The following is a 17921-nucleotide window of genomic DNA, read 5'->3' as shown; positions in this document are numbered from 1 at the left end:
GTGTCCCGAGTCGCTTTCATGATTCGTACCGTCCTGGTAAGCGGAGCGCAAAGTTTGAGGTACCGAGGTAAAGGGACATCACTGTGAAGCTGACACTAAAACAGGAAAGTCAAAGAACAAAGCGAACGAAACCCAAACGGGGGGTGGTTTCGGGGCGAAAGTTACGTTTCAACGGGGACCACTTTGTCGAAGAGTCGTTCGAGATTAACGTTGGCGCTCGTTTAAACTCGTTGGCTACGAAACCGGCCGTCAGCGAGCTTGCCCGAGCTTTGGATAAGGCCGGCAGGATCTTCATGGATCTTTTTCATTTTTTTTTTTTTTCACTTGCCGATCCCGCGTGCGAAACACCGTGCGACAGAAGCTTAGTAAGCTTTCGCGAAAAACTTTTTCGCCCCCTGAACCGTGATCTTCGGCGAACTACAGCGTCCTGCGATCGAGTGCGCGATCGAACTCGTTCTTGTCGATTCACGATGGACTTTTTACGACCGTTAAACGTTGAAATTCCTGTAAGTGCGATCGATTTTTCAAGCGATGGAAGTTAATGTAGATCGTAGGAAATCGAGGAATTTTATATAATTACGAAAACGAGATCGTTTTCCTCGCGATGTAACTAAAATGGAAAAGGTGACAGAAAATTATTGAGATTGTTCTGTTGCTCGTTTAGCTATTAATAAATTACGGGGATGTTAGTGGATCCATAATTTGTGTTAAATTCTGGCGAATAATCATCGAACTTTGCAAGCGTATAAAGAAATTTTCAGAGAATATTCTAATTTTTATGATTTCATCCCACACTCGATCGACGTAGGATAGAACGAAACAGAAATCCAGCAAAGCTCAGGCGAACTCGTTCGAAAAGATCGCAATTTGTACCGTCTCCCCCGATGTAGTTAGCGTGAAAAGAAAACCAGAGGCAAACTGTTCGCTTCTAATAGCGGCTATTACTACGCATCCCAATCGTAAGCATTCTAACCTATCGCATCCAGGGACGTAGTGGTAGGAAATATTCGAAGCCCTTCACTTCTTATTTCCACAATTATTCTTCGGAGTGGAACCTAGTTCTGCTGAAAAGCCGAGTTGCCCTGAAGTGGTTTTGTTTTGTTTCAGGCTTCAAATATTCGTGCACTGTCACGTCTCAAGCACTACACGAGACAAGTCGATTGGAAAGGTATTAAAAAAATGGAGACGGGCAGAATAACGTGAAACTTTTGAAGTAAGAAATTTTAAAGTCACTTTCAATCGCGCGATAGTTTGTTTTCATTTTACTGGATCTTTTGAGAATAAATACAGTTCGATGTTTGACGAGAATGAAAAGGAAGAGATTTGCTCTTATTTTAATAATTTAAAGAAGATTCAAAATAAATGAAATGTATAGAATCGGTAATTCAATTTTCTGTCTACAAAAGAAAATGAAACTCATATTAAATACAGAGTAGTACTTATAACAGACACGAGTACCAAACAAAGTACAAAATTACGATCGATATTCTATTTACTTCGATAAAAATTGCAATCCGACTTGTACAACAATTTTAGAGTAATGTTCTGCTCATCTCCGTCTGAACCGCGACATCGACGCAGCCCGAAGACGATGCGACGATAGTCAGAAAGCGCACTACCACTAAGCGAAATCGTAAGCAGAGAGAAAGAGAGAGAGAGAGAGAGAGAGAGAGAGAGAGAGAGAGAGAGAGAGAAATAGAGAGAGAGAGAGAAATAGAGAGAAATAGAGAAAGAGTGATAGTAGTCAAGAAGTATTAGTAGTATTAGAAGAAGCGATAGAAGAAAGACCGAGAAGATGCTCCTACGAACAGAAAAGAATACAGAAGAAGAAGACGGAGGTTGCAGGGAGGATCCACCGAGTCATGCTTCACGGGTCACCGCGATAGCCGAGAGCAATTAAGCAAAAATAAAAGTTCGTCTCTCGGATCGACGTTTCCCCTTAATAGACGCGAGACGTGTCTGGGTAATTCGATGATTCCCGTTGGACGTTCTCCAGGAATTTCTTCGGTCTTCGTCCCAGCGGACGGGCTCTTCTCGTCGACGTTATATCCGTCGCCTCCTCGCACCTCTCCAACCCCGACGACGAGCTTTCCGTTCTCCTCCGTCTGCTAAACGTCTCTTTCTTTCCCGTTCGCTCGTTTCCTGCCCGAACCGATCGACACGCGCGCGCCTCGACTCGTTTCCGGCCGCTTATCGTTTCGGGAATCCTTTGCGATCTAACTGGATACATTCAAGTGAGGGTGGGGACACGAGCATACCGGATCGCGTCCTCTCCTCGCGAGAGACCCGCGAGAACATCCTGTCCCAGGGAAGCGCTGACGGTTAGTTATCAGGATCGTATCAGGATCGGTCACTTACCTTTCCGGAGGCCTAAGGAGTATCGAAAACGAGGCCTGCTCTCGTGCAGGTAGGTAGGTTTTGTGCGAGTGCACCTTTCGTGCCCGGATATGCGTGGGTATGGAGAATACGTGCACGATGTACGGATATATCTTCGTTATTGTAGTCTATGGTCTTCGTCCATCGTCATTAATATCTGTTGTCGCTGTCGTCCGTCGTTGTCACTGTCCATCGTCAGCATCGCGATCGTTGTTCTCGCGTGTAGTCATCTTCGTCTTCGTCGCCGTCATTATCCATGCAGAGTCACAGTCATTGCGTCAGCATGTCAAGTGTATTCCACGTACATATTATATTATATTTAATATAATACGTGTAATTATCTGTACGGACCGCAGAGGTCTTAACAAAAAAAATTAAGGGACAGAATTCGACGTTGGGACCGTAAATTCGTCACCCTCTAACGTGAGGTGAAACAACAGCTTCGTGTTGCCTGGTGACAGCTTCCGCTTCGGGACAGGTATCTCATCGAAGGTTGCTCGCGACAAGTCGACGACAGAAAGGTAGAGACGAGAAACAGTTACGTATCTAACAGTTACAGTGGACAACGCAGAACAGAGAGTGAGAAAGACAGAGACAGAGTTTCTAAACACGTCCCAAGAGACGGGCAGATGAGTAGAGAGAAAATACCGTGTGACAGGTGAGATTCGTGTGAACGTCATTCGTGGGACGTGTGTGTACGATGCACGACTGTTTGTTCACTTACCGGAAGATCGTGGAGGGAGGGTGTCACTATCAGATCCGAATGGGCGCGGTCGCCTTTTCTCTGAAACGCGAATAAAAATTACTGAGTCGTTTCGAACACGCTCGCGTCTTTTTCGCGTGACACCTAATCCGAAAAGTTCATTTCACTCTGATATCCCGATTCACGCGATTCGAATTCGTTTATCTTTCTTTTGTTTTCAATAGTACTTCATTTAATAATCAATCGAGCACCGATCAAATTCAAGTTGTCCCTGTTACGTATAGCTCGTCCTCGATATCTCCGAGGTTGATATCGTTATTGTGTGAACCGTACCCTTGCGATGGCTACTCGAGGCCTGCTGTAAACGAGATCGTCGAAGGCGGCCCTGTCCTTGCTGTCGACGAGCTCCCTGAGCTCGGTGAGCAGGGTCAGTTTCTCGTGGGTGTTCAACAAGTCGCCCAAACTGACCACCAGCTCCTCGATTGTCAATCGACGGGTCCTGTAATCGGCCAGGAGCTGAGAAAGCGCAGCCCTCTCGCTCCTCGCGAGGACCACCCTCGCCTTTTCCTCCACCATGGCGGCCGTCGCAGCAGACACTGTGTGCACGCCGCCTCTGTGTCTCCAATCACTGGCGATACTGAACGAAAAATAAAGAAAAAGGTTCGCAAAATACAAATACAGCAAAACAGCAACGGATTTATACATATTAGGTGGACCGGAAAATAGTTTCGTTTCGTTTCGTTTATCATTCATCAGCTCATTAATTTTTATCGATCTAGCATTGAAAATTTGCACACTGGATGACAAAAAGCTGTTGATAGCAACGGTGATTACATAAATGATTAAAAGCAGAAACTTATTAAGAATGTATTTGTTTGAATTTAATGTGAAAGAAATGACGTTACATTTTGGTCCCCCTAATATATACAGGTTTATTGTATATTTCACGCATTTGTTTCAAAGTTACATTCCTCGATAACTTTCCATATTACGTTATCGATAAATAATCGCGCGTTTATACATAGTTCCTCGAAACTTAACGAATGGTGCCTCGATAATTTAGGTGCCTGAGCTACCCCCTTTGTCGCCATTATGCATTCGGCTCGCACAAGCGACCTTAACAGCAGCTTTTAATTGTGACTACACGCTGGAACGGTAATTCGCGGTAATTTCTGCGCGACGGCGGTAATGGTAATTAAAACGATGCAATTTCAAGGGAACAGATGTTTCTTACGAAGGACTCGGTGGTCGATGGTTTCCAGGGCTCTCCAGGAGCATGGGATCGTGATCTGGGTACCTAGACGTTGGCATGACGATAGGCTGGCTGGTGGTGCACGAGTGCGGCACTTTTCCCACGTCGCGGATCAGAAGCGTCATCCTCTTGTTCGTCTTCAGGATCTGCACCGCCTCGTCGTGGGTTGCTTCCTCGAAGTTCTGACCGTTTACCTCGATGATCTGATCGCCTACCTGAAGAGAAAACAAATGGAAGGAATGTATTAATTTATTCCCTTGTTAATTATAAATAAACCTCTATGTCTATCGAAGAAATTTGTCCAAGTTCAGGCTTGACCATTTCGGATGAAGTTTTCATTATAAACATATATATATGAATAAACTTTGCACACGTACGTATTTATAATGAAAGATTCATTTGAAAACACCAAACCTAATAAAGTGTTACCTATCTTCTCAATAGTCCAACACGTATTTTGTATATTTTGAAATTTGTGCAAATCCTCGTGTATTATCCCATATTTCTACTTATACTAAACGGATAAACTTCTGCAATCCACAACGAAGAATTTAAGTGTAAAACTATGACTGATATTTCTTTCTCTTTAATTTCTCTCTGAGTTTTCTTTTCATTTCTCCTTCATATATTCTTTGTTTGTCTTTCATTTCTCTCTCGTTATCCATCCATTTCCCCTGTACATTTCTTCAATTTCTCTTCAGTCTTTCCATTATGTTCAATTCATTTCATAAGAACTTGATATCGTGACACATCGTAACGAGAGATCGAAGCGTTTCGAGTATTGAAAAAGCGATCGTCAACCCCTCTCGTCCAATCACGGCAGACCTGGTCCACGAACGAAAACTGGGGGCGCCCCTAAGTGCTTGCCTTTCAAACGCCATTAAATCTTCGCGATCGTTAGCAGCGAGCCAGTGAAGTGCCATTTCGATCCACTTTTGTCATCAAAGTGCTTGCACCCGTTCCATCACGGAAGACTAATTAATTCTTCCTGACATTACGCAACCAGTCAATTGGTACCATTCCTTATTCATGAACTCAAAATTAGATCGATCGAGCAACGAATCGCTCCTGTTTACAAGATCGACGATCTATAATCGACAAACATACATTTTACTAACGATTCAAGTAAGAATGCACGAAAACCAAATATCAATTCCTCGACACCACTTTCATTGAAGTCACTCAGGGACTATAAAACTACCCTTAACCCTTCACAGGTCGTTGGTATTCATTAACGCTAAGGAAGAATCAGGAATTTTCCATTTTTAAGTTTCTACGCTCGTACGTTTTTTTTCTTACGAAAAAAGTGAATAAAGAATGCCCAAGGGAGTTCTGTCCTATAAAGAGTTAACTAGACGGTATAGAATCGAGTTCGCGAATAGATGCAAAAGTACGAATCCACTTGGTCATCGATTCTTACCAAGAGTCCAGCTCGATCGGCCACGCTGTCCTTGTCGACCCCGGTGACGTAAATCCCAAGGCCGTATTCGAGGCCGCCCCTGATCATTAAACCAAGCGACTGGCCAGGTTCGATGCAGAGCTCGACCTTCCTCGTCCTTGGACAGTACCTCGAGTCGCGAGGTGGGTAAACAGGCGGCGGAGAGGCTGGACGGCCTTGACGGTCCATCCAACTGCAGGATTGTTGACGACCGGAAGTGTTCCACACCGGATGACCCACTCTGCAGCGCGGATCCAAGGCTGGCCCCCGTACCGTCATGCTGAGCGTTCGGCAGGACTTCAGCATCTATGAACAGGACCAGAGATGTCAAAACTGTTCCGTATACAGTCGAGAAAGACAGATACAGGTCGTACGTAACGAAACAATCTTGTGTTGCGATACTTTCTATCAGGTAGGGATAGCTTCGTTGGGTTGGAGAACATTTTTTGTAAATTGACGTTTCGCCAATTTTTTTGAGAGGAACAATTCAGTGCACAGAATTACTATTTTTTCATTTTTCCTTTTTACGAATCACCGAGTTGTTAGACAAAAATTATTTTTCAAAAGGAATTCAGCATCGATGACTATGGGCTTGGTAATTCTTTCCCGTGTGGAAATTAGTATCGATGGGAGATATATTTTCTTTTTATAAACGATAGATTTACCTTGTTTGTTTTAACCGCTATCTCACAATGCATTTGTAGGCGTTCATTTTGATATATGAAATCTCGTAAACTACTCGAGGAACTGGACGTCGAGCAACGGCTATAACCAACGTAGACTTTTTATCTCACGTACGCATACGGTATCGACAGGTTGAATTGCGTGCTTCGCTCGAACCGATGCATTAGCTGATTGGGGTTTATCAGCACGAACAGATCCTACAGTTTGACTTCTATTTTCCTACTGGGAGGTAGACGACAGCACGCATCTAGCATCGCATATGTGCCACTAAATGTAATATGGAAAAGTATGAATCGATCAGTAAAAGTGCTTTTCGCTTCGTTTTAAAAAATGTGGAACTAATCGCGTGAATTTAGCACATTGAATTGTACCGTTTCAATCGACGGTAGTCCAACATTTGAGCCGTTTGTTGCACAAATCGATCGACCTCGTAAATAAAAAGTTGAGAAACGCGACGAAATAATGTACATTGTTATTTCAAAATTCCCTTTTTAATATAGATTCAAATATCGCAGAAAGCATAAATACAGATGTAGCTTTTAGGTGTATAAAATTAATAAGAAAGAATAGCCAAAAAATAATCGTCAGTAATGTTACAATTTTTATCTGACTGGTGGAGTTAATCGATTTGTGCAGCGAACGTCTCGATTACAACATTTTATTCGACGTCGAATGAAAAGTATCTGCGTGGAGTGCAATCAATTTTTGAAGTGTCAAGTGTCTGGTCAACATCGGACTCCTAGCCAAATGCATAAAAGTGTCAAGGGTGCAAGGGCGGCTAAAGGTTGTTCGCTGAGCGTCGCGGGAGATTCGGAACGGCTCCTGTTATGCAAAGGAATCCACGAATACGTATCACGGAGGAAAGGATTCCTTGTTGACGACCTCAGAATAGATCGCTTGTGTACATATCGTCCCTCGGCATACCGAAAGAAATCATTGTCCGTGAAGGGTTTCTTCCGAGCCAGCGTTGGCAAGAGAAACAGGGAACAATCGGCGCGCGTGAGGTCAACGAGGACCAAACGATTTCTATGCTACTCCTCGAACATGAAAGCTACACACTTCGTCGAATAATCCTTTGCTGCGTTTCAAAGAAGACCTCGCCTGACAACTATGCCGTGGGCACACGCGAAACGACGTTAAAACGACGTTGAACGACGTTAAAAAATAAATGATAACAATGTCAGACGTTTTAGTGGATAAGAATTATAGTATCGACCCTTTCAGACCTGGCGTCCACAATTGAGGAGACAAATTTTAAAAATTACCCACGCTGTTGTTTAGCGCGAATTTTCCTCGAAAACAATACTATTAGGATTTTTTGGGGAATTTTTCCAACCTAATTTTAGTTAAAGTTAAAATTGAATTACATTACTACGAGACAAAAAATATAACTCGAGTCTGAAAGGGTTAATATTTCAATATTTTTGTATATACAATTTGTCTTATGTCTCCCTCTTTGTCTCTCTACTAGCGCTGTTTTTATGCCATTCAAAATTGATATCAGAACGATCGTTTGGCGATCGACGCGTTTGGATCCACCAGTGTTTTTCCAAGTAGACGCAAACAAGATGTAAATCAGAGGATGGAGTTAGAGGTGGAACACCCGTTCCCGTGTCAAAGAAGAAGAAGAAGAAGCGTCGTAACACTCGTCCAAAGACAATTGGCACGTGTAAGGTCAACAAGGAGCAGACAGTGCGTTCTGCGGTGACGCCACTCGGTAGCTAGGATATCGATCTCCTGGCGGTCCGTGACGTCACATCCTGCTTATCCTTGACCCAGCCCGGATCACGTCCTTAGGATTCCATGTTTCTGGCCCGCGACGCGCCGGGAAGACGCGATTTTGTCATATCTGCGAGAAGTACGTGCTGACGTCGCTCGATGAATCCTTCAGGAGCGCGAGGAATTTTTTTCTCTCTCGGCCAATGCTGCATAAATCAGCATGCCCCGCCTCCATGGATCAAGCTCGACTTCGGAGCAGTCGTAAATGTATTTGCTCGTCGGATTTACTGGAGCAGTTGAGTTCGTATCCGAGGAGAAACCTTTGGTGTGGTGAATGTTTGACTCTTTGAACTTAGGTGGGTTAAAAATTATCCCATCTTTTGTTTAGCTTTACTATTTTATTTAAAGTTTTCATTCGTCAAAACACGTTAGACAGTTGTCGAAACTGTTCCTCTGTGCAGCTTGAATTTTATTTTTATTTTATTATCGTGTACCGTAAAGAGTTGAGAATAGAAGAACCGTAAAGCTCCTTTTGGAGAACGTTTTGGTACCTGCACTTAGGTTAGGCTAAATAAAGTAGTAATTTGATACAAGAAGGAAGGCAATACGAGGGATTTCTCGACTCTTTGGTAAATTCTCAATAAAATTTCTCTGGTTTTTTATTAAATGCAGAGAGTTATAAATCCACATTCGAACAAACTCGATACATTCCGGACCCATCTGGGATTTATTAAAAAAATAGAAATATCATCGAGTCCCTTTTGGAGAACCCTTTATTCCGCGTCCCGCGGCAGCGTGTAAATTACGCTCGCCGCGAGGCCGTTCGGGAGCCACCGTGAAAGTTTATAGGCCGCGTATCCCCGGCAATTTCGTGTCCATCGTCCATCTTCCGGGGCCAATTAAATAAATAATTCATGAGGTCGAAGGGCGCGTGAAGCCGCGAGCCAAGTCGGCCGAAACTCATTATCGTATTCTGGCCAGGACTATTTCCGCTCGCTACGTCACACGCGGGCTCCCTCGCGGACGTACTTTCGTGCCACTCGAGGACAACTTCGATTCGATTCCGAGCCGGTGGGAAAAGTCCTTCTGGGGATCGCGCGGCCTGCGACCATCGGTCCCCCGGATATTTCGCCGACGGAGCCAGAATCGTGGCTGAACGCTGCCAATAATTGACTTCGCGGGAATTCGAACGATGGCTGGCGTGATCTCGCGTGATCGCAGGCGAGATCCACGTCGGGGTAAAGCTCTGGGTCAGCAGTGGATGGATGCGCGGCGCTTCTGAGAGAAAAAGGGGTGCTTTAAGGTCAGGCAGAAATCACGGTTTTTTGAAGTCTGTGGCTTGGGAGAGGATTGGAGATCTTTTTGGTTGGGAAAACTGGCGGAGTATGAGGGATTTCCTGAGTCTCTACTCTTTGGTAGATTCTCTAGACAATTTCTGTAGCTTTTTATTAAATGAATATAGAGAATTATCATTGCATTACAAAATCATAAACTGTATTCTCCCCCCCAAATAAAACTCATGGGTTAGGAGAGATTTTTTGATGCTATACTTCTTGGTCAATTTTCTATAAAATTTCTGTGGTATTTTATTAAATGTAAATAGAGTGTTACCAGTGCACTACAAAATTACAAATTGTATTCTCCCCTAAAACCAAACTCATGAAGTAGGAGGGATTTTTTTACTCTATACTCTTTGATCAATTCTCTATAAAATTTCTGTGGTATTTTATTAAATATAAACAGAGAGTTACCAATGTATTACAAGATTACAAACTGTACTCTCCCCCCAAACCGTTTGAGAATCGAACCACGAAGTGTTTGAAAGGAACGAAGACGAGCTAGTAACGCCACGGAGATAATATTCGGATAAATTCGCTCTCGTTCGAGAGAAAGAAAATTTAGCTATGGAAATGACTCTTTCACGGGATCCCTGGAAGCTCCTGAGACCGGGTTCCGATGGAATCGAGTTACCCGCGCCATTGGCATCGAAAAGTGTTACTTTATCCGTTCGTCCGAGCACACCGTTCCCGGTAACCCTTTCCGTTCGGAAGGCTTGCGTGAATACATGAATACAAGAAGCGTGGCGCGAAATTATGCGAAAATATAGGCGAAAATTCCACGGGAACGATACACAAATTTTGGACGTCGCTTCTGCGCAGTCGAATCTGCATCAGCGTGCCGAAACCGATCGATCGATTCGCAATTTTTCCCAATACGAGACAGAAACTCTGAAATATTCCCGACGAGTCCTGTACGAAAATACGCGACGATTGTATGAATGATTGAAAATATCGACACTTTTTCAGACGTAACGAGAACGTTCCAACAGATTAAAACTCTACGTCGAGATCAATCTTCGATACCAATTTCTTGTTAAAGAAAGGCATTTGTCAACCGTAGCTGCGAACCTTTTCGTTAATTTAAAGCGCAGCGGCTGCGGCGCGTGTTTACGGATTCTACTGAAATTTCACGCGCCATCCGTAATCGAAAAAAAAGCTTTCGCTCGTTCGGCCGTAAAAATCATCAGGTCCTTGCGTTTTATTATCTGGAATACCGAGAGACAGTATTATGGTCTCCGATATTTATGGACACGGCCGTTTTCGTGATCTCGTGTCGCATTTCTGGGTTAAGTGTTCCCTAAACGGCGAAGATAATAAAACGGAGCGATACGTTTCTTTGTTGATTACGACGTTCTCGGTGGATGGCAATGAACGAGGGGAATAAGGGGATGGGATTGGCGATCGCGTGTCCCTGGGTCCATATAATTCGCTTAAGGTGGCTTCTCCCGAAACAGAATCGGCGATCGCCGGGCGCATTTCCATGACAATCGGTATTTAGAACCGCGTGGATAAGGGTTCGATCACATGCGCGAATTCTCGTGCGACTTTACTGGGTCAAGTATTTCCTGCAATAGGAACGAAGGGAGGGAATTTATGGCCGTCCAGCCAGGCGTTCCTCCCGAGGGAGAAAATTCACGTTACGTGTATGCGTGGGCTGAATCGCTCCCAGCGAATTTAAGGCGACGCTAATGCCGAATTACTCATAACTTTCTGGCAATTAAAGGGAATTCCTAGTACAGAGAGATTTCTGGCGACTTTAGGAATCAGAATCTTCGAGGGAAACGTTAACATGTGGGTTGAAGAGAAAGCTGATGTTTGGGGAAACCATTTTTAATCAAATTTTAATTTAAACATTTAACATTTAACGCCAGGATCATATTGAAGCCAAGACGAGGCCCAATAGTTTTTAAATTGAGAGACCAATGCTTCTTTTCATCAACAGTAAATTATACAATGATATTCGAGCCTAAAAATCGTACGAAGGTAATAAAAAATCATATTAAGCTACTAAAATTGGAGCGTGTTTACTTTCTGTTTACTATCTAAGAAATTTTTGATGAATATTACGTCTATTATTGAAGTAACATTGACGTATGCTTGGATAAAATTCAGGCCAAGAGGTTGACGAAAAATCGACTTAGCATTAAACTACATCATCCTTCGCGTTTCACTCTAATCGCGTGTGCTGTCCATACTGTTTCACGTGATAAACAATATCCCGATGCTTCTTTTGGACAACCCTTTCTGTTCCAATTTGCGAGGAAAAAGTAGAGGGATGCTCGGCGATTCGCACCGCCCTGCACGTCGGCAAACAGTCTTTTTCAGACGAGTCGAAGGTGGCAGGGGTTTGGACGAGCGACGAGAGCGAGAGGGGGAAGCAATTTCAGATCGATCTATCGTTGTACGTGTGCGCACCCCTATAAACGCCCGGTCGTCTGTTGCGAGAGTAGCGCGTCTTTGCCTACCACGATTCCGGCAACGACGGGATTCTAAAGCAGCTTCCGCGGTGGCTTCGTGCATTATGTAGAGAAAATAAATGACGGGGATCGCCGGGGGACGCCGAGACGCCTGGCGCCCGACGACGACGGCGGAGGAGGCGAAACGGAGACGCCTGGGAGAAAAAATGGATCCGTGGGACGAAGGCTAATGGTAACTACGGTTGTTTAAGCGCGTGTTGGAAACTTTCCTCCGTCTTCGAACCCCTTCGGGTCTCCTTTCCTATTTTTGCAAGGTTCGAACGGGCGTCGGAGTACTTCGAGGATAGTCGAAATTTCGACTTGGTCTTCTAAATATTTGAATTTAACTCCTTCAGGGATGTTACATTTAGTTCTTGACTTACTTTTTATAGTGCAATATGCTACCACTAAAATTGAGACAGTATCCTCTATACTTATTGAAGAAATTTGTCAAATTTAAATGAATGCTTCCAGATAAATTTGTAATTGTAAATATACACATATGTGAAGTTTATTCATGCGTATACTTATAATGGAAAATTGATTTAGCAACATGAAGTCCATCGTTTAAATTAGACGAATTTCTTCGATAGATATAGAGGGAATACTTATGGGACTGACTGTATGTGCAATTAAATTTCCCAGTGATATGGCCCGGTAACAGTCAGACAATCGGTAAGTAGTACGGGTCGCTATCGGTTTGAATTTCTATTTATTCTAAACAAAATAATTCCACCCTGAAGAAGAGAAAATAAAATTCGAACCACCTTCGGACAGGTTTACGAAGTGTTACCCAAGATGGCTGACGAAGCCAAGGATATTGAACGAGAAATGAAAGACGAACTGTATCGGTCACTAGTCGATTAAAGATTATAATTTCGATCGTGAAATTAAATTGTGCTTAAATTGTGCATTGAAAATTTGTTTGAAATTTTCATAAGTATCGCGTAGCATTTCCTGTGGCAATGATATCGTTACTACTATTGCGCAAACATGGCTAGGGAATATGCTCACCCGATACATGGCCGTCTTCTCGTCACTCAGGCTATCGAACTGCTCAAACCGTTAAAATCAAGTACGACGACGAGCAGTAAAATTCTGAAAGCTGGTTATAAATTGCGATTTTACTACTGTTTGAATTCGAAAGGATTTATGTACTAGTTGAACGATCGAAGTGGGATTGATATCGAGGGATGCCAAAGTAAATTAGTCGATAAATTTCGATGTTATTATTGCGACGACAGAGGCAGTAATAACGAAAAACGTTTTTGCTTCTTATCGGTTAGAAGCTACTGTTAATGCGTACCTTGGACTAAACGATTACGAGCACAGAAGAAGCGGTTAACTGGAAATTAATAGGAGCATTAAACCTATAGGCTTCGCATAGATGTTGGACTTCCCTCTAGGGTAAATTCTCAAGGAATATTCTTCTTTTTTACTCACGCTTGATGCAACAACAGGGGAAGTAATAATAAAAAAAGAACAACGTCTGTTTGTATTGCAATAAGTCGTTTCGCGTTTTACTGCTTAGAAGCAGTACTTGCTGTTTTTGTGCGTCTCGGTTTAAGAATAACGAGCAAATAAGAAATTAATAGAAGTATCCGACTTGCGTAATATACGCTCTGCATCGGTTGCACGCAAGAAGAACTCGAAGTGTCGGACTCGCATCTACGATAAATTCTAAAGCGACAAAATATTCTTCTTTTTTCCTTTGATATTCGCAGTGGCAAAAAAGTAGCACGACGATGTCCGAGGACAGCCTTGCTTTCGCGCAACGACGACCGCCCAAAAGGAATATTACGTTACGAATGCACTTGGGTGTCTCGTCTCCGCGAAATTTACCATCGTTTTAATGAATTCAGTAGAAAAACCAGCCATAAATCCGGCAAACTTTTCGCGAGCGGCCCCCGTCGCCGACGCTGCCGCGCAACGTACACTCGCGCTTCTTGCTCGCGAGTCTACGAGCCATTACGAAATAACGAGCTGCCGCCACCGTTACGCTTTACGACAGCCGTGCAATTTAATCCGTCGGTTCGTCCAAACGTTTATGCCCGATCGATGTCAGACAAGACGCAGGCTCCAGCCGGATGCCAGTCTCCGGGAAACGTCGTTCGAAATAACAAGGAACTTCGAATACTACCAATGCTGTCACCTCCAGTTATTCTCAGACCTTCCTGGACTTGCCCGATATTATTGGAATTCGCTTTAAAGCCCGAGCTTCGAGCAAAAATTAAATTGCATCGGCTATTTCGCTGACGGTACGATATTCGAACTTGGAAGTACCGCAACCCTATCCCTTGTTTTTCTCAGAATTTACTTTCCGTATTTATCGAGGTAATAGCTTCCGTTTGTCAACTTTACATTATTTATTTTTATTCACTTCGCCATTTATTTGTAGAGAATTCCGAATACTCGAATTTCAAATAAAATTCGAAATAAGGGTGGATAGGTCTGATTATGCTAACGCATCGATTTCGGTGCACGGTGACCTTTTGTTGTCAAAGGAAATTGATTCCGCGTTTAAAGGATATCAAGGAATATCGAGTTCGCTTATGAATATATTACCGAGGAACGAGATTGTGAAAAAGTATATTATATTAGGAATTTCCATAGTAATAAATTAGTGTAATATTAGTGCTTGAATGACGAATGAATAATCTTAAAAATACTGAAGATAACGAAACATGTCTTTCCACTGTTTGAAAATGAAGTGGAACGGAGTGACGAGTGTTACGAACGGCATGTGTCGCGGTGGAAGGGCTCGAGAAATTTGAATAACGAAAGCTACAAGTCTCCCAGGAAATTGGAGCTCAATGGGCGATCCTTGAGTCAACAGAACTTCGTTTTGATCGCGGGTAACGAGTAGGTGACAGTGTCGCGCGCGATTGCAACGAGAGCACACCGGAAACTTAATCCATGGATCGTCGAACTGGGTCAACCATTTGACCCATCGTGATCGTTCAGGAAAACGCGGCTCAACCAATTTCCTGGCGACATTTGGGTCAAGGCTGCGCTTTTTGCGCCACTCGTTAATTAACAAATCCCCGTCAACCGTGCACATGTTTTCGCAAATCCGAGGATAAAACGAGGATGAAAAAAAATATAAACACAGAATAGCATCGAGAGAGCACAATTTCTGCAAGTAAAATGAACTCCTTTTAAACCCACGTCGTCCCAAGAAACATAACTCGTACGATTGATACTAACTATGCTTGTGTAAACTCAAGAAAATGTTTATTCGAATGAAAGCTTATTCGAATGAAAGCTTATTCGAATGAAAGCTTATTCGAATAAGTCTCTAATGGGCGATGCTGGTGAACGAAGAAAACGCAATGCAATGTAAAAATGTTATTTTGTAGACTTGTATCTCGAAATATTTTTTAACAAATTTTAGTCGAGTGACTATTGTCTAATGAAACTATTTAGGAAAAGTATCTTGAACGACGTGAAATGGCATGAAGTCGCATTTAGCAATTTTCAGAGAGAGTAAAGGTATGTTTTCTTTGTTACGATAAATAAATCACACAAAATACCTAGATTTCTGAAAGACCTCGACGTTTACACGGATATGGATTCGGTCTGGCGATAGTGGTAGGCTAACCGGGCGCGTATAAGCCCTCGCGAAGCAAACGGGTTGAACAAACGAGAAGCGAAGCAAAGAAATTCGTCTAATTCTTTTCAACGGTCGAATTCATTCCGGAAGTGGGTCCCGCCAGCGAAGGAACCGTCCGTTACACATTCACAGGCAGTTTTCACCTAGCTACGTGCCTCTTCAGCGAGCCAGCTCGATACTCTGATGGCCCATTGTCGACGGGCTTTTGTCTAGAAGCTGCCGAGCCACTATGAGAATATGACGAGCCACCGGATCCAGAGATACCCATCAGAAGCGTTTACACCAGAGATTACTTGTGACGTGGCTCCGAGCGACGCTTCTTTCCGCCTCCGAGCCTCAGTCGATAGTCCCCTTCCCTCTCCATTTTGTTTCCAACCCCTATTTTCCTAGCCTGACGCCGCGGAATTTCAGGCCTCGTCGACGAGGCAATGAGACCTCGTGACTATCGAACAACGCGACGGAAATACGCGTCCCGCGTCGAGGACGTTGTTAGGGGATCGTGAGCTTCAATTGTCGCTCTCTTTCCCGCGGCGATGGTTTACGGACGCAAAGGCACCCGAAGGTAAACCGTTTCTGGATTTTTTCGGTGAATTTCTTGGATACCGAGGGAACACAGAGCGCGCGGAGGCTCTTCCATTTAAGCGTCGCACGTTCACAGAATTTTCCCAATTTTCTTAAATATCCTTTTCATCGAGAAGAGGATATATCTCCAGGTTTCGCGGCGCCTGCAGAGACCCGTCGTGACGTTACCCTCGCACTTTTCACACTTTCGAAAGTTTTCCCGTGACCTAACCCGGCTCGTCATCCAATTTTCCATAATCTCGACGAAGTTGCTTATAAGTTAAATTAAATACGGGGCAAATTCTTGCGAGGCTGTTCCTGGCCGAGGTCGCGGCGAATATTCCGAGAGAAAAAGGAGGACCAGATGTTCGAAGAAAACTGGCGTCCCCTCGGCCACCGTCGGGAAACAATGGATGCGGGGTTGCATTGTCTCGTGACCGAGGCTGATACAGAATTCGAAATTATGCATTTTAGACGAGATAAGTTCTTAAAAAAAGGTGACACAGAAATGGGGCTTGTAAGCGAGGACGGAGAGGAAGAGAGAGTTTTTCGAATAAATGAGAACGGAGATGAAAAGATATTCAACCTGTTACGTCGTAGAAATCACCCTTTGACATCGATCGAAATCGACCGAGACAAACTTTTTTCAGAGGAGCCAAACGTACCATTTTCTACTTCGCTGTCACAAAGGAGATTCGTCTTTCTCGTTTACGAATTTTCAATTCAATTAGCAAGCCGATAAGGCTGTCTTCGTAAAAGTGATTGAGATACAAACGAGTCGTCTTACGAATACAGTAAATTAATTATCCGTGGTTTAATCAAAGGGTTGAAATCTTTGATAGCGAATAGAACGCTGTGGTTCGAATTGAATTTGACTTGTCGAGTCCCAGTTTACACAAGAAAAATTATGACTTCTCTCCTTGACGACATCAATTGTCTGTCCCCCATAGAATTAGACGAACAATAAATTACATTTAAGACAAACGTAATTTACAAAGCGTTAATTTTGATACAGTCGCTCCTTGACCTATATGCACGGAGTTATAAATAAATCAGAAACGCTTGGGTCAGCCGTGATCCGGAAAGTCAAAGAGGAAGAGCTAGAAACAAAGAGGAAGCTGCTCGATTCGGAGGAGGTAGACACTCAGAACGTTCGGTAAATAATTCCTATTGGAGGAAATCACGTGCCACGCCTCCAGCAAATTTAGTTGAGAGCCGTCGAGCAGTATCCGCGATCGATGGGATATCCGTAACTCCTAAGGTCACTGATAAATACGAGATGACTTCGATGGACTCGACGCCAATTGGCCATCTGACGGAGCTAGTTTAGCGGTGATTTTTAATTGCGATTAGGCACGTAGCCAGGGCCTCGTATTTAGGGAAACGTTCCAAGATCGAACGGTTCCTTATAACAAACGTAGGCTTGGATTTCGATGTGACGCTCGTTCGATTGCTTTTTAATATAGGTATGATTCTCGTTCGTATAATAGAAGCGGATTAGCGACTAATACGTCGAGACTGACAACTGTAGAGTAGAGAAAGCTAATGTCGATATCTAGAGAATCCTAGGAGCCTGTATCTGCGAACACAGGGTCACGAGAGTCGATCGTCGGTGATCTTGATATCGTAGGAGACTATAGCAACGACCCTGAACTACGTAAGTCGATACTGACTACTCCCATTACTGGTGAATCGTAGATTTCTGTCGTTTAAACTCGTTGCTACCAGTTTCTATAAATTACTCGGGATTTCTTAATATTTCGTATCATTTTTACTCGA

General features: G+C 43.5%; 1 protein-coding gene across 1 annotated transcript in view; it reads right to left on the bottom strand.

Moving 5' to 3' along the window:
• LOC128878346 (whirlin-like) overlaps positions 1 to 17921 on the bottom strand; it is a 104713-nt gene that overhangs the window by 39299 nt on the left and 47493 nt on the right. The window contains exons 6-9 of the mRNA XM_054126474.1: positions 5752 to 6075; positions 4314 to 4546; positions 3413 to 3716; positions 3101 to 3160 (exon numbers count right to left, since the gene is read on the bottom strand). Of these exons, the coding sequence (XP_053982449.1) occupies positions 3101 to 3160; positions 3413 to 3716; positions 4314 to 4546; positions 5752 to 6075 (921 nt within the window). The remainder of the gene's footprint in view (positions 1 to 3100; positions 3161 to 3412; positions 3717 to 4313; positions 4547 to 5751; positions 6076 to 17921) is intronic.

The sequence above is a fragment of the Hylaeus volcanicus genome, chromosome 6, assembly GCF_026283585.1.
Source record: "Hylaeus volcanicus isolate JK05 chromosome 6, UHH_iyHylVolc1.0_haploid, whole genome shotgun sequence".
Taxonomy (NCBI): Eukaryota; Metazoa; Arthropoda; class Insecta; order Hymenoptera; family Colletidae; genus Hylaeus; species Hylaeus volcanicus.
The sequence above is the reverse complement of the archived record's forward strand: the minus strand, read 5'-3'. Positions and strand labels throughout refer to the sequence as shown.